This window comes from Perna viridis, chromosome 8 (assembly GCF_037379345.1).
Source record: "Perna viridis isolate PV_CMFRI_1.1 ecotype Kerala chromosome 8, ASM3737934v1, whole genome shotgun sequence".
Taxonomy (NCBI): Eukaryota; Metazoa; Mollusca; class Bivalvia; order Mytilida; family Mytilidae; genus Perna; species Perna viridis.
Window position 1 is genome coordinate 6,814,290 of NC_142452.1, and position 27,865 is coordinate 6,842,154.

The 27,865-nt window shown below is 31.9% G+C and overlaps 2 protein-coding genes across 4 annotated transcripts; one reads left to right on the plus strand and one right to left on the minus strand.

The window, feature by feature from the left end:
- Window positions 1-895: 895 nt before the first annotated feature.
- Window positions 896-16,200, minus strand: LOC148609128 (uncharacterized). Of its 3 annotated transcripts, XM_088540807.1 has the most exons (9): window positions 16,070-16,200; window positions 12,461-12,652; window positions 9,267-9,330; window positions 8,843-8,979; window positions 7,368-7,562; window positions 6,971-7,065; window positions 4,009-6,426; window positions 3,612-3,706; window positions 896-3,067 (listed from the first exon to the last, which is right to left on the minus strand). In XM_088540807.1, the coding sequence occupies exons 5-6, from the start codon at window positions 7,545-7,547 to the stop codon at window positions 7,024-7,026; spliced, it is 222 nt and encodes a 73-aa protein (XP_088396933.1). In that variant the 5' UTR covers window positions 7,548-7,562; window positions 8,843-8,979; window positions 9,267-9,330; window positions 12,461-12,652; window positions 16,070-16,200; the 3' UTR covers window positions 896-3,067; window positions 3,612-3,706; window positions 4,009-6,426; window positions 6,971-7,023. The 3 variants fall into 3 exon arrangements, with proteins under 3 accessions (XP_088396933.1, XP_088396934.1, XP_088396935.1); XM_088540808.1 differs by lacking the exon at window positions 7,368-7,562; XM_088540809.1 differs by lacking the exon at window positions 7,368-7,562 and having other exon boundaries at window positions 8,843-9,030.
- Window positions 11,186-27,448, plus strand: LOC148609129 (cytosolic non-specific dipeptidase-like). The gene is made up of 12 exons (XM_088541223.1): window positions 11,186-11,220; window positions 11,982-12,105; window positions 14,156-14,326; window positions 17,158-17,238; window positions 17,773-17,847; window positions 18,970-19,043; window positions 19,594-19,668; window positions 20,136-20,232; window positions 21,944-22,043; window positions 24,256-24,427; window positions 25,877-25,887; window positions 27,363-27,448. Exons 1-12 carry the CDS (start codon window positions 11,186-11,188, stop codon window positions 27,446-27,448), a joined length of 1,101 nt encoding a protein of 366 aa, XP_088397349.1.
- The last annotated feature ends 417 nt before the right edge of the window (window positions 27,449-27,865 follow it).

Sequence of the window (27,865 nt, forward strand, 5' to 3'; positions counted from 1 at the left end):
GCCACTGTTGGTTACTTTTTATGATCTGATTGCAAAACGCGACTCTTTACTTCATATTTATTATTATTATTATTATTATTATTATTATTATTATTATTGTTGTTGTTGTTGTTGTTAATGCATTAGCTGTCTATTTAACTAAGAAACACGTTGGTTTAAACAGGGAATATATATATAATATATTCCTATTGGGAAAATCATTCTATTCATTTCTTTCACTCCATTGCGAATCCGAACTGTGATATTATCTACAGCATAATTTATCATACATTATAAACATGCTCATGGACACAATTGCATGTTCTATTTTTGTCAAATACGGCTGTAATTGAATCATATATGTTTTTTACTGTAATGGTGTCCTGAACGGCCATTGATTCGAATTTAATATACTTTGAACTTAAAAAAGACATTATTTGTCATTGTTTTGTCATTTTACACATGAAAATGAAAACTTATCCAACAAGATAAGGATCCCGGGATCTTGAATCGCTTACCTGGTTTAATTTTGTCTTTCGAGACTAAATTTAACAAGGAGTTGTCCCAAAAATTTTGACACAAGAAGACATTGGTAGGACTTACCATAAGGATCTTTTCAGAAATTGAAAGTTTATTTCTATCTTTTATAGTTTTCAAAATATTGGCCGAAAACTGTAAAAAACGTCATTTTTCACTTTTCAAGGCCAATAAGTCTTACAAGGAGTAGACTGACAACTTTTATCCATGAAGACGTATGAAGGCCTTATAATAAGGACCATTTCAGCAATTGAATGAATTTGGCTAAACTAACGTTTTTTTAGATATATGCAAAAACTACTGTCTGAACCCTATCTTCTATTTTAGTAGCGGTGGCCATGTTTTTCGAATGATAGAAAATCCCCAAATTAGTTCCCCCCCTCCCCCCCAAAAAAAAAAAAAATCATACAAGTTTGCATTCAATTGGTAAAGTAGTGTCAGAAGACATCACCCCTACATCAGTAGACGAAACGTTTTGAAAATTTTGGCCTTGATCGGTCTCATAATGCTTAACAATATTACTTGGTAATGATAAAACTTGTTTCCAAGTCTGTATAACATCCAATACAAGATTTGCAGACAGAACTCACCAAACCTAATAAACTCTCTAGGGTCTACTCTCTGAAATACTGAACAAAAAAAGAAAAGACAGTTCATAATAAAATAAAGAAGAAAAACTCAGAACTCAATAAATATAGGTTTAAAAAAGCATGAATAACATGATGAATTCAAGCTCAGATCATGTTACTACAGAAAACATAAGTATTGAAGAAATAACTCCATTTGTATAATTCCTACAACAGATTTGTTTCCTGTTCAGTGGTACGTTCTTTGGTAGCATGGTAATAAAATACTGATAGATTTCAGTTGACACACTTCAAACTTGTCAGTCTTCAAACTGTCTTAACCTCTCAAGACAACATATTTGTTTCAATGTAAGATGTTTCTAGGTTTAATAAAGACTGAAAACATTGAATATCAACTCAAGTTATTTAATTCTACCATAACAAATGAGCCTCAGCAAGTTTGATACGGTTTTGAAATTAAATAAAGCCAATTGATATTTTGCAATATTTAAATTTCACAAGTTATATAACCTTTTTCTCATTGTTTCCTTTGAATATTTCTCCGCTTAACATTTTGCATCTGTCATGGCAGGAATCCTATCGATAATCCATCTATGGCATCGCCAGTTGTTATGGAAGAATAACTTGAGAAACGTAACAACCTCACTTTCAACCTTTCATATAAATTATAGACAATGGAATACAATCACACAACAACCAACCACAGAACCAAATTTCTGATATCACTTGTTTATTTCACAATGTCCCAACAGTCCCTTAGTTTTATTTTTTTTTATTTAATTCTGTGATAAAGAGAAAAGAGAAAACCAGTGAGAGGAGTAGATATAACGAAGGACTGAAAATATTCATTCTGTAAAAAAGAGAACCAGTGAGAGCGGTAGTTATTACGAAGAACTCAAAGAATTCATACTGTGATAAAGAGAGAACCAATGAGAGAGAGGAGTAGATATTACGAAGGACTAAAAGTATTCATACTGTGATAAAGAGAGAATCAGTGAGAGGAGCAGATGTTGTAACTGACTATAATCAACCAACTTAGTTTTAACTATTTAACAATATTAATACACGTTTCAATATGTGCACAGTCTGGACAAAACAACTGTTATACAGGTATGTCTTGGAGGTGTGGAGTCAAACATTCACAAATGTAAGTGAAAGGAGAACAATGTCACAATTAAGTGGTCAATTTTTTTTTGGCCCCTTAGTCCTAAATGGTTCCAGACAAAAACCTCCAAAATCAATCCCAACCTTTCTTTCAGGGTATGGCACCGTGTAGTACAAAGTTTCAAAGTGATTCATTCCTTTTTACTCAAGTATTATACAGACCTCAGAAAAAACACTTGTTTCTGGTCCCTTTGGGGTTCCTGATCTTTACTAGGCTCAAGTCACAACCCCTAAAATCAATCCCAGTCTCCCTTTCGTGATATGACACTTAGTTAAACAATTTCAAAAGATTAATTCATTGCAGGATGTAACATGTAGTTCTCAAGTAGATAAGAATATTTGAGAATATGTAAATTCTACTGTAACCTTGATCTAACAAATTACATATTAACCTAGATTTTATCAAGGATCTCAAAATTAACATTTGACACAAATGTAATAATATTTTCAAAATGATCTCTTTATATGGCAAGATCTGATAAGTTTATCTGTTAATGCAGGATTAGACAAAAACTGACACAATAATCTGTTGAGCTGACCTTATAACCTCCAATGGCAGAAATTTCAAGCATTTCAGGACTCAATTACTAAGAATATAAGTATCAGCTAAATTGTATTAGCTCATATATCAGAATTTATCAAAGGAAATATGTACATGGTTGCCACAGTATTCCTATTGTAACGAATTACATTACATCACATAATAGTAGTCTATCTTCCCTATCACAGCGATCACAAATCTCACAAAAAGTGAGGTCCTCATCTTCTTCATCTTCTATCTCTCTATCTTCAACCGGAACCTGAATATAATAAGAATCGATTCTCTGGTCAGAAAATAAAACTAAATTTTATGGTATTAAAATCTAGATATGTGGAGTTTGCAATATATTATATTGTTACAATGTTGTTAAAACTCTTTAACCAAAACATAACTGACAAACGTAATTAAAATGAAGACATTTTTTACAGTCAGATGAAAATTCAAATGGGGGTTGTATGGATAAAGAGCAATGAAATCTTCCATAAATGACCAGCCAACCTGACTTCGTCGTTACTGCTGATCAGAGGTGTTGAGTCTTAATCTAAATTTGCATATGTGTAAAAACATCACATTGCCTCAACTGCCCTCATGCAAATGTAAAACCTACTGCTTGTGAGATATCAAAATCTTCATTGACCACATATAGTTTATAGTTTATCGCAAAGAGACATTGGGTAAACGAACTGAAAGTTTATTTTTTCAGTAACTCCGTGGTACCAGCTGCTCCAGTGGTGTAATAATTATTTTGCCAGATTTATTTTTTGGACTTGAATTGATTATGAATCGAATTAGTGTTCGCTTACCCTTATTCACATTTTTTAAAGAACCTGTCACCATAAGTATGTTTCGCAAGTATTTAATGGAAAACCTGTCTGTCTACAGAACACATGTTCACAGTCTGAAAAAGAAACACAACATTGACACTCTCAACAGAGATTTTGCAACACTATTAATAAAGTACCCTCCAATAATCCTTGAAAATGACTGAGTAATAGGGAAACAAAGAATGCTGTACGTTGTATTTTGGAGAATTTTTACATGATTTTTAAATCTTTTAAAACACCACGACAGCATTATAACATAACACGACCGCAATTTTAGCTGTCATATAAAAATCGATATAAAAAGTAGTGCAATAAGAAACGTAACAAATTTTTTCAGTATATTGTTAGACCAATTTACAAACTCTGCTCAACATACATTTGCCCATTCTTGAGTGCATTCCAAATAAAAGTAGTGATTACATGACGCTGGTGTTTCAATATCTTGATTACGGAATTTATTCAGACAAATATGACAACTTTCTCCTTCTTCTCCATCATCATCACTGGAAACCAAGGTTACAGCTAGCTTAAGTCTAGCTGTCTTAAGCATCTCCATAATCAATTTTCCACTCTGAAAACAGTAGCAAGTTATTTTCTGATATAGGAAAGTGCGTGCCCCCCCTCCCCAAAAAAAAAAAAAAAAAATCATACAAGTTTGCATTCAATTGGTAAAGTAGTGTCAGAAGACATCACCCCTACATCAGTAGACGAAACGTTTTGAAAATTTTGGCCTTGATCGGTCTCATAATGCTTAACAATATTACTTGGTAATGATAAAACTTGTTTCCAAGTCTGTATAACATCCAATACAAGATTTGCAGACAGAACTCACCAAACCTAATAAACTCTCTAGGGTCTACTCTCTGAAATACTGAACAAAAAAAGAAAAGACAGTTCATAATAAAATAAAGAAGAAAAACTCAGAACTCAATAAATATAGGTTTAAAAAAGCATGAATAACATGATGAATTCAAGCTCAGATCATGTTACTACAGAAAACATAAGTATTGAAGAAATAACTCCATTTGTATAATTCCTACAACAGATTTGTTTCCTGTTCAGTGGTACGTTCTTTGGTAGCATGGTAATAAAATACTGATAGATTTCAGTTGACACACTTCAAACTTGTCAGTCTTCAAACTGTCTTAACCTCTCAAGACAACATATTTGTTTCAATGTAAGATGTTTCTAGGTTTAATAAAGACTGAAAACATTGAATATCAACTCAAGTTATTTAATTCTACCATAACAAATGAGCCTCAGCAAGTTTGATACGGTTTTGAAATTAAATAAAGCCAATTGATATTTTGCAATATTTAAATTTCACAAGTTATATAACCTTTTTCTCATTGTTTCCTTTGAATATTTCTCCGCTTAACATTTTGCATCTGTCATGGCAGGAATCCTATCGATAATCCATCTATGGCATCGCCAGTTGTTATGGAAGAATAACTTGAGAAACGTAACAACCTCACTTTCAACCTTTCATATAAATTATAGACAATGGAATACAATCACACAACAACCAACCACAGAACCAAATTTCTGATATCACTTGTTTATTTCACAATGTCCCAACAGTCCCTTAGTTTTATTTTTTTTTATTTAATTCTGTGATAAAGAGAAAAGAGAAAACCAGTGAGAGGAGTAGATATAACGAAGGACTGAAAATATTCATTCTGTAAAAAAGAGAACCAGTGAGAGCGGTAGTTATTACGAAGAACTCAAAGAATTCATACTGTGATAAAGAGAGAACCAATGAGAGAGAGGAGTAGATATTACGAAGGACTAAAAGTATTCATACTGTGATAAAGAGAGAATCAGTGAGAGGAGCAGATGTTGTAACTGACTATAATCAACCAACTTAGTTTTAACTATTTAACAATATTAATACACGTTTCAATATGTGCACAGTCTGGACAAAACAACTGTTATACAGGTATGTCTTGGAGGTGTGGAGTCAAACATTCACAAATGTAAGTGAAAGGAGAACAATGTCACAATTAAGTGGTCAATTTTTTTTTTGGCCCCTTAGTCCTAAATGGTTCCAGACAAAAACCTCCAAAATCAATCCCAACCTTTCTTTCAGGGTATGGCACCGTGTAGTACAAAGTTTCAAAGTGATTCATTCCTTTTTACTCAAGTATTATACAGACCTCAGAAAAAACACTTGTTTCTGGTCCCTTTGGGGTTCCTGATCTTTACTAGGCTCAAGTCACAACCCCTAAAATCAATCCCAGTCTCCCTTTCGTGATATGACACTTAGTTAAACAATTTCAAAAGATTAATTCATTGCAGGATGTAACATGTAGTTCTCAAGTAGATAAGAATATTTGAGAATATGTAAATTCTACTGTAACCTTGATCTAACAAATTACATATTAACCTAGATTTTATCAAGGATCTCAAAATTAACATTTGACACAAATGTAATAATATTTTCAAAATGATCTCTTTATATGGCAAGATCTGATAAGTTTATCTGTTAATGCAGGATTAGACAAAAACTGACACAATAATCTGTTGAGCTGACCTTATAACCTCCAATGGCAGAAATTTCAAGCATTTCAGGACTCAATTACTAAGAATATAAGTATCAGCTAAATTGTATTAGCTCATATATCAGAATTTATCAAAGGAAATATGTACATGGTTGCCACAGTATTCCTATTGTAACGAATTACATTACATCACATAATAGTAGTCTATCTTCCCTATCACAGCGATCACAAATCTCACAAAAAGTGAGGTCCTCATCTTCTTCATCTTCTATCTCTCTATCTTCAACCGGAACCTGAATATAATAAGAATCGATTCTCTGGTCAGAAAATAAAACTAAATTTTATGGTATTAAAATCTAGATATGTGGAGTTTGCAATATATTATATTGTTACAATGTTGTTAAAACTCTTTAACCAAAACATAACTGACAAACGTAATTAAAATGAAGACATTTTTTACAGTCAGATGAAAATTCAAATGGGGGTTGTATGGATAAAGAGCAATGAAATCTTCCATAAATGACCAGCCAACCTGACTTCGTCGTTACTGCTGATCAGAGGTGTTGAGTCTTAATCTAAATTTGCATATGTGTAAAAACATCACATTGCCTCAACTGCCCTCATGCAAATGTAAAACCTACTGCTTGTGAGATATCAAAATCTTCATTGACCACATATAGTTTATAGTTTATCGCAAAGAGACATTGGGTAAACGAACTGAAAGTTTATTTTTTCAGTAACTCCGTGGTACCAGCTGCTCCAGTGGTGTAATAATTATTTTGCCAGATTTATTTTTTGGACTTGAATTGATTATGAATCGAATTAGTGTTCGCTTACCCTTATTCACATTTTTTAAAGAACCTGTCACCATAAGTATGTTTCGCAAGTATTTAATGGAAAACCTGTCTGTCTACAGAACACATGTTCACAGTCTGAAAAAGAAACACAACATTGACACTCTCAACAGAGATTTTGCAACACTATTAATAAAGTACCCTCCAATAATCCTTGAAAATGACTGAGTAATAGGGAAACAAAGAATGCTGTACGTTGTATTTTGGAGAATTTTTACATGATTTTTAAATCTTTTAAAACACCACGACAGCATTATAACATAACACGACCGCAATTTTAGCTGTCATATAAAAATCGATATAAAAAGTAGTGCAATAAGAAACGTAACAAATTTTTTCAGTATATTGTTAGACCAATTTACAAACTCTGCTCAACATACATTTGCCCATTCTTGAGTGCATTCCAAATAAAAGTAGTGATTACATGACGCTGGTGTTTCAATATCTTGATTACGGAATTTATTCAGACAAATATGACAACTTTCTCCTTCTTCTCCATCATCATCACTGGAAACCAAGGTTACAGCTAGCTTAAGTCTAGCTGTCTTAAGCATCTCCATAATCAATTTTCCACTCTGAAAACAGTAGCAAGTTATTTTCTGATATAGGAAAGTGCGTGCAATTTAAAATTAAACTCGTGGTAAATTAAAATTGACTCATGAAACGTTTATTTCATTTGGGCATGGTACACTACAGTTGTATTCTGAGAAAAAAACATACAATAGTAATTGCAATAATAAACTGGAGCACCTCAGATTTAAGACGGCGAACTAAGTGTACAAATTGGCAGACACTAGCCAATTACAATTTAATAGGAATAAAATATTTCACATGGCTTAATACAACTGCAGACATCGAACCATGAACAGTTGAAGCAAGTAGGGGCACACAACTTTCAAAATTGAATTTATTATTATTATTATTAGATATTGGATACTGGATAAGACCAGAATTGAAGAGGTCACTTTTTGGCCCATTTTTCTTACGTAGTTGAAGTAAAACCCTCATAAGTCATTCAAAACTGTTCTTTGGGGGTATAGCACTTGTGTTACAATTTCAAAGCGAGTCATTCCTTTTTATCAAATTAATATCCAGAAAAAAAAACAAACAAAAACAGCTGGTTTCTGGTCACTTCGTGGCTACTTATTCTGACTTGGCTCAAGTCATAACCCCAAATATCGATTGTAGTTTTCTTCTGGTGGTAAAAATAATTGAAGATCCATTTGTTTTCATTCAAGTTATAGACCGATTGTAAGGAAAATGCTTGTTTATGGCAAAAAAGTTCCAGTCTAAACCCTCAAATCAATCCCAGCATTCATTTGGTGGTATGGCTGCTTGTTAAACAATTTCAAAGTGATCCATTCACTAAAAATAAAATTATTGTTTGGATATCAGGAAAATACATGTTTCAACCCCCACCTTGGCCCCTAATTTTTAAATTATTTAAATTTAAGTTTTAACCACCAAAGTCAATACCAGTCTGACCATTGTGGTATAGAATATTGTGGAACAGCATTATAGACATTCTTTTGATTTTACTGGAATTTGTAATTAAATTCTTTGAAATACTTGCTTTTGACCCCTAATTCTAAAACGGTGAGGGCCTTCACCTCAGCTTTCCTCTTGTGAAACCTTGTTACATTATTCGATAAAGATCAACCAACTGGTATTCAAGCTATCGCATAAAAAAAACAAGTGTCAACAGACTAAGCGACAGTGCCATACTATTTTATGACTGCAGCGATATAAAAATAGTTGAAAAGATGAATGGAAAAGAAAATACCAAACCAAACAAACTTTGTTTGAACAGATCACCGAAAGAAAAAAAAGAACAAATATGATCTGACACCTTCACCTTCTCTCAATTCAACATCATTCCCCTCTTCTTCATCTCTACTTTCGTCTCCATCTGCATCATCGTCATCATCTTCCTCATCATCATCAGATAGTATCTTCATCTTCATCATCGTCCTTGCCAAGCTTATCTTCTTCCTGAAGTGCAGGTGAAAATTCTTTTACATTCCCAAAGGCATCCACATTTCTCTACGAAAGAAAAACATTTGTTTGGAGTGTCTCGAGTTGAGCTTCTATCAGGGTGTTGTAGAACTAGTCAAAACCTTACTATAGTGAAGGTCAAATAATCATTATGCACACTCTGAGCTATTTCAATTAGTTTCAAATACTTAAAAGAAATTTTTGTTTCAATTTTTTTGGCATCCTACATTCAACAGGAATAATTTTGATAGTCTGTTATTGTTCAAAACAAATACTATACTCACGGAACTAGGAAAATATTTCTCAATTATACAAGACTGCAACTGTTGATTAATTCATCTGATATTCCTGGAAAACAATGCATCAATGAAAATACCAGCAATTTTAATCTCATATTTGCCATGCCTCATGGGTTGTTGTAGGCATATCTTAAAATTTTCTCTTTTTTATGTTTCATCGGTATGTATAAGCGATGATCTAAGCACATTTTCAATGAACCACGCTGGTCACGCTTTTACACACCAATAAAACATAAAAACTGAAATATTTAATTCTAATTTGTGTTTCTTTTATTCTATTCATATTCTATTTTAGATTTATGAAGAAAATAAGCAATATGCAGTAATCAATAAAAGTAGTCTACTTAATATTGTAGGCATGCCTTATATAAATAGTTTTGAGGATGTGTTTTATTAACTCATGAAACATCACGCGTCAAAGTATTTAACCAAAATTATTAGCCTATTTTAATGAAAAGCAAAGCAAATATAATTGAAATGTTATACATGTTGATGGATTATGCACAACTTGAATTACATGTCAATGGATATAAATTAGATTTGAAAATGCAAAATTCCAGACATCAAAGGCAGACACCTTTTCTTAACAAAATTATTTTCACAAATACTGTATTGTAAGAGTACTTCAGTCCTTTAGATTGTCCTTAATTTCCCAGAGATGATTTTAGGTGAACACGCTTGAGAAATGTTATTTAAAAAAACATATGTACATATACATGAAAACTGAGTCTTGATTTCGATTTTTTAAAAATAATTTTCTCCTCTTCTATGAAGAAAAAAAACATAATAGAATTTATTGTTTGTAAATTAAGGAAAAGAATAGTAACTGATACATGCTCTTATATAAAAAAAAGTAAGATTCCAATGGGGACCATAGAACTTTTAATATCTAAATCCATAAAATAACTTTAAATTTCACATCAATTTTCTACCCTGGAAAAACAAATTTAAGTTTCCAATTTTTTTAAAAATTCATTCAGATAAGGTATTTAAAAATGTGCACGCTTAAAATACATTTATTTTGTATAAAATACTGTATGATTCACTTTCAAACGCTTTAGATAATATATTAACACTATTGTGTGTAAAACTGACATTGAAGTTAGTAATTCAAGAGAAATACACACAAATTTGAGTTCATAGTTTAAAAGAATTATAGAGGCATTTTTTCCTCTTTGTGATTGGGCTGATATTCAGATCTTAATAACAACAGTGCCTAAAAGACATTTTAATCAGATCACATATTGATTAATGATTCCACTGTTGGGTAATGATTGAAAAAGGTTTTTATGAATCATAGGGTTAATAGCTCAGCCAGGCCTAACTGCCTTTTAAACACTGTTACATTTCCTGTAAGAGACCTGTAGTATTCACTATGTATACAGATATAAATTTTAATTAATGAAAGGTTTAAATTAATGACTATTCAATCTTGAACTGCATGGGATTTATTTTTGAAGATCTTTTTATCACAATGCTCTGGGTTGGATTGAGGAACTGACCAGAACAACATACCCACTATGAAATCAATGATAAACTGTGCTTACATTTCCTTTCATATTATTACTTTTCTATATAAAATTTCAAATTTGTTTTGCAGAGTACTGAGTAATTATCTTAGTTGTAAAGGATCTTAGTCGTAATTGACGAGACTTTCATCTCACTGACAGTGATACTGTAAAAGAAAATGTCCAAAAACAGTTCACGAAAAGTGGATTTAAATAGTATGAACTTTCATGTATTAGATGCAGGGAATGAATAAGGGATTTTAGTCCGTTCTATAGTCACATGATTCAAATCTTGTGAAAATCCGCCCATCAACCTAAAACTAAACTTAATGTGACCTGAAGGGATATTTAAGCTGAGTTTTTATTTCTTTAATGACATCTCCTGAAACACTCACAATGGAAATGGACGCAGACACCAAATCATTATTCAGGTAAAAGTTATTTTGTTTTCATTTTTAAAAAAAATTGTTTAGAAAATAGTTCTTGTGTTGTCTCTGACAAAAAATGAAAGTAATTCCGACTGTCTTTTTTTAAAGCGTTGCATTTACTATGCATGTATCTGTAGAGCGACATTAATTGAATATAGGAAATAGATAATAGATTTATTTGAAAAAAAAATATAAACTGATAAAACTTGAATTTTTGTGCCCTTAGTTTTTAACAGTTCAAAGTATATTTTTCTTCCTTCAATTGAATTTGAATTCAAGCATAAAAACTTATACCTGTTCCTTGCTCTGCTTTTTAAGTCTATATAATTGCATATTTAAAATTCTTTGACACTTCATTTTGACTCCTGAATCCATCACATTGTTAAGTGAGAGAAATGTTTGAAACATATCTATATTTTTATGCCAAGTATTGCAGCTTGATTGTGAATAAAGTAAGTTAAGGATCATAAATAAATAATATCTTCAACTTTAACAAATAAATCAACAGTGTCTATTATATTGATTACCATTTACAAAAAACATATTGTATTGTGTTTTTATTTCAATTAACCATTTTTCAGAAAATGCAAAAGCTAAATATATTACAGCATGTCGACAGATGCATCGTGTCATGATTTGGATTTTTTTTCATTTTAAGACAGTCAAAGAATCACTTTCTATTTTATGTTGACCTACAAATTTGCGTATTTTAAATTATCTGTTTTTTTAAATATTTTAATTTTTTATATAGAACTGTCTTTCAGATATATTGATGCCAACCAAGAAAAATATGTTCAGCGACTATCGGATTCAGTTGTATTCAAAAGTGTGTCAGCATGGCCAGAAACGCGACCAGAGATAGTAAAAATGGTAGAATGGACGAAAAAGGTATTGGACTTTATTCAAGAAAATTAGGAATCCCTAGCTTTTATACCTCTGTCTATTAAGAGGTGAGGTATTAGACAGACAAGAATATACCATAAAACCCTTATCTAGAAAGATGGATGTTATGTATGGTATACTGTCTTTGTCCCTTTATCTATTGTTAGCACAGCAATCCAGAACATTTCACCAGTTTTCATTGAAACTTTGGTGCAGCACTGTTTCTTATTTTCTTGAGTCCCTTTTTTGTTTTGATTGGATTTTACGTTTTTGAGTCATAGGACTTTATTTAAACATATTATGCATCAATTTCTAATTTTTAAGCAATAAATAAAAACCACTTTCATCGATTTTAGCTTACCTGTCCGAAGACCATGTGTGCTATTGCCATCACTTGGCGTCCGTCGGCGTCGTCGTTAACAATTTTTCAAAACTCTTCTCCTCTGACACTACTCGACCAATTGGAACCAAATTTGGTATGAATGTTCCTTGGGGTATCCTGCATAGATTTATGTGGGGACTTTTGATCCGTTGAAAAACATGACCGCCGTAACTAAAATAAAATAAAGGAATGTGGCAGTAGTTTTTCGCATATATCTCCAAAACCGTAAGGTTTAGCTAAATTCGGACGTAGATAACACTGTTCAGCATAGTGAGATCTATATGTAGTCAAATTGTAATTTTAATTTGTTAAGCCATGTTGGTGATATTGATCTTTTTTAACTTTTTTTTGTTATTTTTAATGTTATTTCTTTCAAAAATCTTCTCCTCTGACACTACTTGACCAATTGGAACCAACTTGTTATGAATCTTCCCTGTGATATCTTGCATATAACTGATGTGGAATTTTTTGATCCGCTGAAAAAATGGCCGCCGTTACTAAAAAGAGATTATAAGGATCAGACAGTAATGTATCGCCAAAACTGTTAGGGAAAGCCAATTCTGACATATGGTAAAAGTGTTCAGCATGATGGGATCTATCTGTGGTCAAATTTCAATCTGTTAAGTCATGTTGGAAGAATTGCTCTTTTTCTACATTTTTTTTTCTATTTTTAATGCTATATCTGTCAAAAATCTTCTCCTCTAACACTACTTGACCAATTGGAACAAACTTTGGTATGAATGTTTCTTGGAATAACCTGCATAGAATAGATGTTAAACAGTTGTTTATCGCATATATCTCCAAAACCGTTAGGTTTAGCCAAATTATTTTAATTGCTGACACAATCTTTATTATAAGGACTTTAAAAGTCTTCCGGGATCAAAGTCGTCAAGCGACTCCTGGTAAGAGTAATTGCCCTTTAAAGATGAAAAATGACGTGTTTTTGTTACAGTTTTCAGCCAATATCTTGAAAACTATGATAGAAAGAAAGAAACTTTCAATTGCTGAAATGATCCTTGTGATAAATTTCTTGAGTCAAATTGTTGGACAACTTGTTAAATTTATTGCCCTTGAAAGACAAACCTGAACCAGGTGATCGATTCCTGGGAGCCTGTTATTGTTAAAATATTTCTGTGTACCCTCTCTTTACAATTTTTTTTATATTTCCCTTTAATGCATTTTTCTAGTAATTGAACTTTTCTATTTCTATATATCTGGGAGGATTTTCTTAGTTTTGTACACTTCCCGAAATTTCTATGAAAGTTTAGTTATATCTGTCTTTCTTTTTTCTTTTGATGTAAACTCCTCTTCAATTGTTTTGTCCAACTGAACATTTTAAAGTTTTTGAATTTCACTTATTACAAAAATTTAGAAATTTCCTGTTTCATACCATCACTCAAAAAAGTTTTCTAGCAATTTTCGTGAAACGTTGATGAATTGTTTATTTCTATTGATTAGAGCTTCCTTTAATTTGTTTAATTTTGAAATTTTACATTTTCAAGCTATGGACTTTATAAAAATTGTATTATTTCCCAATTAGTCATGATAGATCCCTTCGATTTGATTGTGTATAATATGTATTAGATATTGATGTGTAGAACCTTTTTATGGCAATAAAATGAAATCTGTGTTGCGCATTGATGATTTTCCCTACACATTTGTAATGTGATTTAGGAATTGGAAAAACTTGGCATACAAACAGAGCTTACAGATATTGGAAACCAAACATTACCAGATGGATCAAAACTGGCATTGCCTCCAGTTTTACTTGGTACCCTTGGTAACGATCCTAAGAAGAAGACATTATTGGTTTATGGTCATTTAGATGTAATGACTGCCCGTATGGTAAGGAATCATGAAGTATAGATATTGTGTACACCCTTGATACATCATCCCCAAATATAATTAAGGTATTAATTACAAAAGAATATATTTATAAATATATCGCATTGATTTTATTATATATATTATCTGGTCCATAATTTTATTATAGCAGATACAGGCATTCACTCTTATGTTATATTCCTAGTTATACCAAATTCATCAATTCATTTACCTCCAAACAATAGTGTTTTACCAGCATCTGTTTGTAAAAGACAACCAATGACAAAGGCAATTATAAAACATTCATTATAAACAATGATATATAATTGCGCTATTATCATTGTTTGTACTGTGGCGTCATTGTGGTTGATAGACAATTTGAGTTTGTTTGGTTGATATCTATACAATTTGATAACTAAGTAAAATACTACAATGTTGTTAAAAGTCAATTTAAAACATCCACTTCCAGTAAAGGAAAAAATAAGTCTTGTCTCTCCATACATGGACACTATAAACTATAATAAAAACTCAACATTTAACTATCTGGGTAATTTCAACACAGTTACATGATAGCAGTATGATTTATAATTGTAATAGAGAAACGTAGTGAATCTTATGACCTAGTTACTTTGACTTGTATCAAAAGAGCTACATCACTGCAGCTAGTAAGTGTCAAGTTCAGTGAGTCATTCGGTAAAACGTTGAAACTAAATGAAGATATTTGTCTCATCTGTGATATTGAAACTTATATTGATCAAATTGTGATATCGATTGTAAAACGTCTGTAGTGATGATATTAACAAACGCTGAACATACCTTTGATTGAAATGTTTGATAACATCCGCGCTCTACAGAGAAAGTGTATGTACAGATCAAAGGCTTGACAATAATGGATCAACTGTGAAATGTATCCATAGGATGGAGATGTTATTTTGCCACTAAGAAAGGGGAAATTTTACTATTGGAAAGTCAAAATCATCATATTTGTTATCAAGTTGTGATTTCAAACATCCTGTATTATATATGTAGAAATATAGGTTGAGATATGAGACAGATAAAGGTGTGTCAGTTTTCTCTGAGTCTTTAATTTCACATTCCTGTGGGTGGGTTAGATGTAAGTAATCCTTGAAACTAGGATTATTTCAGATAGAGTAATGGAAACTGAAATTGAAAGACTTACCTGCTCCATTTTTTCCCTTACTAGTCCATGTAAAAAGCTGGCCTCATAAGACTGTAGGAACAGATAAGCCAAAAGTGTAGCGCAATTCATTCCCATGTGTATTGCGATAGTCTGCTGGAATATGTGTCCCCCATATTCAACAAGAATATTGTCAACCAGAAATTCCAATATTTTAACAACATCCGACTCAGAGTACTTTTTGTTAGAACCAGTTTGTGTTTTTGTTTTGTTTTTTTTTCCATAAAATAAGCCTTTTCTCCACCTAATACGCGACTATCACATCTTTTAGTTCCCTGCTTTGTATAAAACAATTGGTGAAACAGATTTCGTAGAGCTGACTTCAGTCTAGATTTTGATGTTGTGTTTTTAGTTGATGTGCTGGGGTTCACAGTATTATTTAGGACCTTACATACAACTATTTTATAAAGCAGCGTCATCATGTATACTATAGTCCAAGTCACCTCAGATTGTTTGCGTTTTTTTGCGTTTATTTTTGTAATTACTCGACGGTTCCTTTCAAAAACTTTCCATTTTATTCATGTCGTTCTGTACTACGATTCCCTTACATTATTTTTCGTTCTTACCTCCTAGATTGAAAAAAATCAAAATTTATTTTTCCTACGAGAATTTTGCATTGAATGTATTGTTTATCCGCCATCTTGTTTCTATGGATATTTTGAAATGTTCCCTATTATCTCACAATTGAAGAGCTGAAATACCATGATTTCCCGCCATATTTCAGCTCTTTACCTTTGGAAAAAGACAAAACCAGAAGTTCCGAATGAAAATGCTACAACTGGTACTTTATAAGAGTCTTACCACATAAAGTAATAAATTAGCAGGGAACCAGAAATATATTATAAATTGACTTTCAAGAATCAACATCACTCTTGCTTATTTTTGGTTATGCCGATAGGTCTAAATAGTCTGTGATTGCCAATATCCAACAAGATGGCAATCGATTTATATCTAAGCACATGTGGGTTAGTTGCGGATATGGCCAGACATTGCTCGTAAATGAACATACTTTTAAGAGGCAAAGCATACAGTTTTGTTTGAATATAATGAATACTTAGGGGTTGATTCATGTATGACAGTAATTCATCTATAGAGATGTCAAACAAAGATGGAGGATTATAACCTCTATATGTATGTCTTTGACTACGTTTGCAACATATTCATCACATTCACAGAAATACAGCGGAGACTAGACAGATTGCTTACACTTTTGATATTTTGGTTGCATTGTATGGTATTGTGGTCTTATGCTCTCAAATCCAGAGTTCTTTCATATGGTGTACTTAAAAAAAGACTATTCGTGTGGTGATATGTTATAAGGGTTCTAACTAAATTAACAACTGAATGTTCAGCTTGGTTTCAGTTTTATGATAATTGTTATTATTTATGTCAAATTAATGACCACATATTCTTTTGGCTAAACTGATCATTTGTTTCACCAACTGGACTATTGATAAGAGTAGTCAAGGGAACCAATGTTATAGCGGCAATCAAAAGAATGTATTCCAGGGACAAAGACCAGACATGGAAAACAGGCATACACAACAAAGAACATAAAGTGACCAAATCATACATACAAAGTAACAAAAGCAAATGAGCAACTCGGACTCCAATAAAAACTGGGAGCACGATAAACTATAATATTGTGTTTCAGGATGATGGTTGGGACACTGAACCTTTTGTTTTGACAGAGGTTAAAGGTAAATTGTATGGAAGAGGATCCACTGATGATAAGGTGAATATCAAAATAATGATATATATACTGTCTTGGGATTGATACTAAAGGTTTTAATTATATCCATGCGAACAAAGGTTAGTGGAATCACAGTCTGTTTGCCTTAAAATTTATGAATATGGTATGTACAAGTTGTCTTAAAAAATCTATTGAATTTTGAATAAACTTATGAAGTGCCATCTGGAGATTTGCATGAAACAAGACATATGTGGTGGATGTTTGCAAAGGAAGATCATTGAAGTAAAAGTGTTTTTTTTTTTTTAAGTGCACCTTTACTTTATCATTCTGTGTATTTTCCTGTAACTTCATTTCAGTTGGGATATCATTTGGGAATTAGTTGCATAAAAATATAAAAAAAAAATCAAAAACAAAAACATCTGAACTTTCTTTAACAATTTTTACTTCATATTTCACAGTGTCAGCTACCAGTGCTGTGTCAATCAAAATGAGAGATAAGTCAAGTATTTATATAGATACTGCTCTTAGTTTCACTTGATGTTCAAATGTGTGTTACTGTTTACTTTCTCATTACAGGGACCAGTTCTTGATTGGGTCAATGCAATAGAAGCTATGCAAAAACTGAACCAAGAGATACCCATTAATATCAAGGTACAACTCAACAGAAGTTTTATTAAGTCTTTGAGAAACGTGTATTAGAAGATGAACATATAGTTGTTTACAAGTGAATTTCTGTTTGTCCATCTTTCATTTCTCTGTAAATATGATGTGACACAGATATGGGACACTTTGTGTAGTATCCTTGGACTAATATGTATATATTTAAAATTAGTAGTGTTATAATAATGTGTATAAAGTAGCAATCGAAGCAACAACAAGTTCTAAATGAATTGATTGATGCAACTTATAAAATTGTCACATTGATGGCATATATACTAGTTATTAAGTATTAGCTGATTCTCAAGTAAAGTGTTGGTTTATACACTAGCCAATGATGACTGATACACTAGTGAAATTTTGGCTGATACACTAAAGAAATATTGGCTGATACACTAGTTAAATGTTGACATATACACTATTCAATGTTTCGCTGATACACTAGTCAAATGTTGACTGATACAATAGGCAACGGGTTTTTCATGATTGATGCTTTAAAGAACAACTACTGATAATGATGTTGAAGCTGTTGCTAGTATTGAATACTTGTAAGAACAACAGTTGATACTGATGTTAATGGTTTTATGGTTAATACTTTTTTTTTAAATTGCTTGCAGTTTGTTTTGGAGGCATGGAGGAGTCAGGCTCTGAAGGTCTTGATGATTTATTGATGTCCTTAAAGGACTCGTTCCTTAAGGTAATATAAATTTCAATAGTAAAATATGTTCTTGAATTGAAAAAAAATCCTAGGGAAAAATATAACAATAAGTGAAAGATCCAATCTCTTCACAATGTAGTATTTAGGTCAAAGTTTTCCTGCAGATGTTATTTTGACATCGTTGAAACAGCTGTTTTGATTGAGTGTTTGACCATTTTAAGACACCTTTGTATAAAAATGTTGTTTTTTTTTAGGAAACGTTGTTTGATTGGTTTTTCATTTTCATCAATCTACGACGAAGTCAGTCCCAAGTATTGTTAGTACTGGCACATAATTGTAACCTCTTACCTTTTTAATATGAGACTTATCTTTTTTCACTATTTTTATTAGTTTTTAAAATACCATAAATTTTTCGCTATGGGTTTCTCCTAATCTTGAAGTTATATTTTATTTTGTAGGATATAAATTTTGTATGCATATCCGATAACTACTGGCTTGGAAAAAAGAAACCCTGTGTCACATATGGTCTGAGGTAAGAAATCTTGTGTGGAAGAAACACTGTATCACATTTGTCTTGAGGTAAGAAATATAACTTCTGTGTGGAAGGAATGCTGTATCACATTTGGCCTGAGGTAAGAAACATAAATGCTGTATGGAAAAAATGCTGTTTTACCTTTGTCTTTAGGTAAGAAATATAACTCTTGTTTGGAAGAAACACAGTATCACATTTTGCCTGAGGAAATAAATGTAATCCCTGTTTTGTAGAAACCTATTATGAAATATGAACTGAGGTAAGAAATATAACTCTCGTGTAGAATAATTATCAGGAATGTTTATGTATTTACATTCAAACTGATTGTTCTTATGTGCCTTATTATTTTATTATCAGTTCACTACCCATTTTAGTAAGCATTGTATATTATGTCAGATTGACAGTAAAGTCACTAATAGCTGGAAGAAAACCTGGTTGATAATAATTTTAAACTGAATGTAGTTATCTTTTTTATTGAAAGTTAGATGCATATGCAGTGTATGGTTCAGTTTTGGGTATCAGTAAGATAATGTGACAAAAACTTTTTCAGAGGCATCACTTATTTCTATGTGGAAATTGAATGTTCATCAAAAGATCTACATTCAGGAGTGTTTGGGGGAACAATGTAAGTTGCCAAATTAATTCAAAGTTTTCTGTGTGTCTTTACTTAACGCACATTCTTAGTTTTAACTATGAACTGTAAATTACTGATTATCCATACAAACAATTTAAGAGATATTGTAAATTCTGAAATCATTCCAATATTTTTGTTCTTGCCAACAAATGCAATGAGACTGTGATTGCAACAATAAACAAAATATACTGTGGTATTTTCTGTATGATGGCATGTTTTTTTTATCCATCTTGAGATGTTAAATTCAAATTTTCAATATACATGTGCTAAGACAAGGAAATATTATTTAGGTGTAAAATGGCAAAGTAGCAATGATGAATGCATGCACTTATTTTTGAATTTACGGTATATTACAGTACAAAGTCTACCTGAAGAATTTTATGATATGAATTTACTTCGTATTGATAAGTTTTTTTCGAAAATACAATACAATACTCTTTATTAAATGTCTTTTATAGACATGAAGCAATGACAGACTTGATGGCTGTCTTAGGTTCATTGGTAGACGTCAATGGGAAGATCCAGATTACTGGTATATATGACACTGTTGCCAAGGTTACTGAAGAATTATGATCCCACTGAATTTGATTTGATAAGTTGTTATGCCTTAAATTTAATATTAAAATATAGAATCCTTCTTTGTGTGCAATTAATTGTCATATCTCTAATAAGAAGATATTAAACCCTTGAAAACCTCTGGACAATTTTATGACAAGTGCAGAAATTTGTTATACTGTTAATTAATATTGTTAATGTAAATAAGCGTAATTAGTAATTACATGTAATTACTAAAATTTAGCTATTGCAAGTAATTTCTAACTGGTTTGGTAAATACACATATTTCTTGATTTTCTTTAGTTATTACTGGTAATTACTAAAAATATTAGACATTTTAACGCTGACTTACTAAGCATATGTTAAATTTTCACATTATTGAAAATTGAATATTTAAGTAAACTAAGCAGTGTTGCTGATAAGTTGTTTTTAAAGTAAAAGTAAAATGTGGATCACACGTAGAGTACATGTACAAATAATTATTTCTTGTCATTTACGGTGTTAAACATTTTAGCTGACGAGCTGTTTCCATAAATCCTATTCCATATGAAATTTAGAATCTGTAGGTTTTGCAAAATCTGCAAGATTTGGAAACCCTCTGAAACGAAAAAAAAATCCTGATTAAACACCTAGGGAAGTCGATGCTATTCTGGAACGTACGACAGCTATTAATTACAACATGAGTTTACTGCCATGCTATGATTAAGGCTACCCGAACCAGACTAAAGCATATCCGAACCCTGTAATCCCAACAACTTAGTTGTACAGGGAAAAACAAATGGTAATTGTTTGTCAATGGAAGCAGTAAAAAAAATTGTTGCAAGAAGCAACCACATTTTGCGACCCATCGATGGCGACAACATTACATTTTCCATTCTGAGTGTATAATATAGGGACAGAGTCGACCCTAGAATTGTGCTATGTGTTGTGTCAGCTGTCGATTCTAATTATAAACCGTACATACTCAGTAAAAAAAACCCAGAATTTCTCGTAAACATTTAAATAATATCACTGATAATAGTGTTTGGCAACATAACAATCCTTTTTAAACGAAAAAGTTATTGTAAAATACAGATGCAAAACATGCTGTTTGCGCTAAACTTGTATTTTTTTTAACATTTAAAGGCTAATGTTTTATGCAATTCACAGTGTAACAATGATAACACTAAAAAAATAAATAACATTTATCATATGTCGTTCTTTCGGTGAATAATTGACTTAATATGGTACAATAATTTTCATCACAAACGTTTTGAAATACGTCTCTTTTATTTCATGTATGTTAAAGAAAGATTAGTTATTACCTGCAATTACTGGTCTATTTCTGGTCAATTTAGAAAGCACACATATTTACTGAACGTCCCAGTAATTACACATAATTACTAAAATGTTTAGTTATTACTCATAATATCTGATTACGCTTATTTACTGTAACATATACATATATATATATTGAAGTAAGCTTCTTTCCAATTTTTATAATTTATTGATTGTATAATTTAAGAGTGATTGGACTTTATCTCCAACCAGTAGGAAATGCAAGGAACAACTAAAAATAGTTACTATGTATGTTACTGTTACCATACAAACTTTCACGGTTGACTAATTTTCTCTATTTATGCGGTGGAAAGAAAAGCATGAAAAATAGTACTTGTGAAATATGATATGTTTACAGTATATTAGAATAATTTATCTGCCTTAAATTCTTTAGGAGGAATACAAAAAAGATGTTGGAGTAAGCACACTTATTCATGACAATAAGACAGATCTATTAATGCACAGATGGAGATTTCCTTCTCTGTCTATCCATGGTTAGTACGATTGGCTTCATAATTATACACTAACTCAACAAATTAAAATCACCTTACCTTTCCATCCATTATTTCCGCTGTCAGTCTGTCCTTCCAAATTTCGTCGCAATTATCTCAATTTCCAATGGATGGATTGATCTTAAAGAGGTATGTTAAGTTCATATCAAATTCAACCCTGAAAATAAACATGGATATTGCCTATTTTACAAGTAAATGTGTGTTTGCCTTGCCAACTAAACCCTTTTTTTGTTGTTCACCAATGCATACCGTGGAAACCTTAATGTAAAGGATGGAGCTAAAATGTTTTAATTCTGCCTAATTGGGGGAAAACACATTATTTTATTATTGTTTTCCTCACAGGAGATGTTGGTCACATATGTGGACAGCTAAAATATTCCAGCCATGAAAGGCTATTATATCAGGACAGCTTTTGACAAAATACATAGTTATAGTTTTTGATGCATGTAGCCAGTATATCCAGACCTAACACAATCAACAAACCTCCAAATTTCGTAAAAAGTTACCGGAAATTGCAAAAAAACGATACTTCATTTTAACAGGTAAATTTTGTAACAGATCCTGAAACTTTTTTGTCCGGGTTAAATAAATTTTATCACAAAAAATATGGCAATAAATCTTTTCAGTGTGTAATCTAAATTTTTCACAGAATAGCAGGTCCTGAAACTGTTATAAACGGGTATATCCCTTTGGTATGTGGCTTTATATAGATGAGGTATAGAATATAAGCAACTTTCTTTGTTGGCTGATATCAACTCTCTGTATAAGTGGGGAGGATATCAAATTTCTGTATGAGTGGGGAAGAGCATGACACTTGTGCAGCTTCATTTTAAAGTACTGCAGAATTATCTTTATATTAAAATGAGGCTTGGTATTTTTCATCCCATTTCAAACTTAATTCCGTCATTAATATTTTGACAATAATGACTGTGATTGTTTTTCTTTTACAGATTTATTTAAATTTGAACACTGCTTTAGTTTAATAATTATGAATGGAAATTCTGAAATGCTTGAAATGTGTATATTAATAAAATCATTTTTATAATTTAGTTACTGCAGAAATACGTCAAGAAATTTTAAACATATTAAGTTTGTTGATTACACAATAAATTCTTAATCCTATTATTAATATTTTATGAGTATCAAACAGGAAGTGAAGAGAAGTTATTTTAACCAAGTACGGAAATTTAAATGAATAAAAAGTGTCTAGTTTTGGAAAATCTTCTGTTCGTCAAATAAAATATTTTCATAAGCTAAATATGTAATTATTTTTATTGTAGTATAATACAGTCTAGGATAATTACTCAGTTAAAATAGTTTTTGAATGTAAATGCAAACGTTGGACAGTTTAAAAATTTGTTGGGAAAATGTGAAATGGAACAAAATTTGTGTATGTGTTGGAAGATGGATACTGTGTAACTATTTATTACTGTCAATACTTTAGAAATTCAGTACTAAGAGTAATCAAGGGAACCAAGGTTATAGCGGTAATCAATAAATGCAATCCAGGGACAGACCAGACATGGAAAACATACATACACAACAAAGAACATAAAGTAACTAAAATCATACATACAAAGTAACAAAAGTAAATGAGCAACTCGGACTCTACTAAAACCTGGGAGCATGGACCAGGTGCACCGGTAGGATTGACATTCAATTTCTACATGTTAGGAAAAAACAGTTTTAAATATATGGGAAACACAAATGTATGATTACAGTTTTATTTTACATCAAGTAATCTTTGAAAGTTTATGCGTGCTACAATTTGAACCAGAAATCAAAAACCTCCAGTTCTAACAGCACTTTGATTCTATGTCTTTCTGGGTCGACAATATGCACTGTTAATACAAAGAAAATCCTTAATTTCACTTTAAATGTATTTCCCGGTTTAACCAATATTGGGAATGGAATATGCATTACGAAACATTTTCAAAATATGAAAACTTTCCAGAACATTTATAATGTATTGAAATAATGAATATATTGACATTCTTATGTGTGTATGTGTATGTCCCAGATTTTGAATTGTGAAGAGTGGACCTTACTAAAACTTCATTATCGTGATACAGGGGAGATGGTTACTTTAATTTGATTTTTGTCATTTGATATTTCACAGAAACTTGATATATGTGGATTTTATCTATGCATCTACGTTTTTACCGGTATTAATTGTTTTTATGTTCCTTTCCAGGAATTGAGGGTGCATTTTCTGGAGCAGGAGCGAAGACAGTTATTCCAAGGAAAGTGATTGGTAAATTTTCTATGAGATTGGTACCTGATCAGCTCCCTGATGAGGTGGAACAGAAAGTCAAGAAGCATGTCATGGATGTTTGGAAAAGGCATGGAAGTCCGAATAAAATAAGGTTTGTACAGAACAAAAAAGTACCAGTTTTATATATTTTAAACTATTGTATCGATATGCTGTGCGGGTGTTTCAAGGACTAACCCCTCATCAGCAGCATAAAAAACAAATATTTAGGAAAATCATAATCAAAATATTTGTTGTATACAAGAATGTTAGTATATATACCACATTCTTAAATTGGCAAACACCTGCAACGAATGTCATAAAATCTTAGACTAAGATATTAATTTTATGGCGTCCACGTTAAGACTTTCATGTTAAATTTTGAGGTCAGTTTAGTATAAACAACTTAAGTTAGGTAATAGTAATCAAGGGAACCAAGGTTATAGCGGTAATCAAAAAATGCAATCCAGGGACAAAGACCAGACATGGAAAACAGACATACACAACAAAGAACATAAAACTGAAATCATACACACGAAGTAATAAAAGCAAATGAGCAATTCGGACTCCACTAAATACTGGGTGCATGGACCAGGTGCACCGGTAGGATAACCGTCCTCTGCCTTTCTAGAAACACCCGCCGAGTTGCTCAGAAAAATTCAAGTCCGGGGTAGACAAATGAAAAAAGGAAAACTATGTCCCGTTGAATAAATCAGTTTTCATGGTGCAGATGGATACACCATAACGATCCACGAGTTCATATTGACGATCATATAACATAGAATTAGTAAAATGTCAGCATCAATCAAGTTTTAAAAAAAACAGCAACTGTGACTGACAGGCGAGTCGTATCTCTTTGATAACAGTTAATTATACATTGTATCTTTTTTATCCTTTTGCCAATGACATTGAATAGAGGTTTCTGTTACCATCAATATGTCTGTCAGCTGTGTCGGTCCGTGATGTACATATTTCCATTAGATTAACCAAATGTGGTAATTTTGTTGTCTTCAGGAAAGTCTGATCCTTATTTTTTTCTAAGTTACTGTTATTGTCACAGGGTAAAATTGTATATTAAAATTTGACCTACATTTCATCAAAAAAGCCGAAAACTTTGTTGGATGTAGTTATTAGTATCAGTAGCATTAAATCCTGAATGGCTAATATTAGTAGATTATACCTAAAATAGAAATTTTGCTTTACTTTATAAGTGTTCTTGCAAGTTAAATGTTTTCCCCAAACAGTTAAGGGCTTTCATCTATTACAATTATTAGCGATTCATGAAATGAGTATAATTCTTCTTTCTATCAACTTTGGTGGAAATATATTCAAACATAGCTACTTACTCATACTTGCTTTACAACTTCATAAAATTTGTATTTGGTTGGTTTAAAACAAGATCGTAAAGACACCTATTCATGCACTTAAAATTATGTCTTTAGACATGCAACAAGTTAATATACATGTGTTACTTTTTAAAAAATGCTATTTAATGGAAAAAGTATCAATATAGACACTTCCTGTGATCTAAACTGTCTTAAATAACTGCTTTGATATTTTACAGTGTATCAATGGGTTAAGCAGGTAAACCATAGCTTAGTGATTTTAAAGATCCTAACTATATAGCTGGCAAAAATGCAATGAAAACAGGTAACAAATTAGTGTTATGCTTATTCATTATATAGCTATATACTTATACAGGTATATAGTTTTCATCCTGTCTATCCGTCTGTTTGTGCATTTGTTCTTCCGTCTGTATGTCTGCACTATTTTCTAAGCAGCTTGCAGCATATAACTATGTGGCGATTTACATAGTGTCAGGAATGTTTGGACAAAAATTGTGAAAATGACAGTTGTTGAAATTAGGCATTTTTTCAGCAAAACTTGGTTTGATGTGTTGTCCCCAACTCCTCCCCAACAAGGATTATTCTGAAACTTCATAGGGTGTTTTATTATCAAATTAGGATGTGCATATTGTCAGGAAGAGTAATCAAGGGAACCAAGGTTATAGCGGTAATCAAAAGAATGTAATCCAGGGACAAAGACCAGACATGGAAAACAGTCTTTGTCCCTGGATTACATTACCGTTATAACCTTGGTTCTCTTGATTACTCTTTGAACTTAAGCATATTTCCGCCAAACTTTATCTGATGCATTTTCCGCAGCTCCTCCTTAACATCTTGCAGGATTTTAATGAAACTCAATGGACTGTAAGATTACCATATTGAATGTGCACGTTGTCGGGAAGGTATGTTTGGGGAAAAATTGTAGAAGTGACGGCTGTTTGAACATCGGAACTGTTCAGCAAAACTTGGCTGATGTGTTGTCCGCATGTCCTTAACAACTTGCAGTATTAGTATAAAATTTAATGGGGTGTTAAATTACCAGGTATGTGGGTGCACATATTGTCATAAATTTATGTTGAAAGAAAATTTGCATTCATAATCTGTCATTGTTTTGTTATCTGCACAACAATAGTACTGATTGTGGTTTGGAGTTGGGTGTTTTAGAAATGGCATCGAAGTTGTGTTTAAAAAGTCTCTAGTCTATCCAAAACAAATTGTGTCCAATATGAATCGTGTGATCCTCAGATTTACAGGGTAAAACAAGCTGCGGGGGTATTAGTCCCTCTCAGGGGCAAAGCCTAGTTTGTATGTTTATAATACACCACCATGTTGTTATGGGTAATGTCAGGAAAGTGACATACTTCAATCAATTCTTAAGTATGAACATCATTTCCAATTTAAAGTTGTCGAGCCATCCATATTCGTAGGCTCTGTCCTACTACACAAAAAACAAGATTTGTGCATTGTCAAAATTTTATGTACAAGCCCAGTATTTAGCATATTTATGGGTTCTTAAGCATTACACAATTTGCTAATCTACTTTTAAACATTGTCGTTATTGTTGTATGTTTTTGTTTTGTTCTATTTTTGGAGTTTTTCTTTTTGTTTTTTTATAGGATGATGACATAGGTCCAGACATGTAATTAGATTTTTTAAAAGAAGCTGAGAAGAATTTTTTTATTTCTATTATCTATTATGTTTCAGTCGTTGGAGTAGAACCCGATTTGACTGGAGAATGTGGTAGTATTCCAGTCACTTTAACATTGCAAGAAGCTACTGGAAAAATGTGATTCTGCTCCCTATTGTTGCCTCAGATGATGGTGCCAACTGCCAGGATGAGAAGATTGATCGCAGCAATTATATCAATGGAGTAAGTTTATCATTTAAGTTTAGAGATACTGAATTTATTCACAAAAGCGTTTTTTTAACAGAATTGATATCGTTTCTAATTGTTAACCAAGATTAATAAAGTTGCCATGATCGTGAACAATACCTAAAACTGTGAAACAAAGTATCAGTAAAAGTAAGCTATTCCTTCTCTAATTGTTATTTTTGTCTGTGATTAAAATGCCATGGTTTGTAATGAACGTCCATACACACTTATATAGTTACTAGTGTTAGTTTTCAATAATTTTATACACCCCCCAGCAAGAATAGTTTGGAAGGAAACAAAGTACATGTACAGTAATCCCTTAATTGAAAAAAAA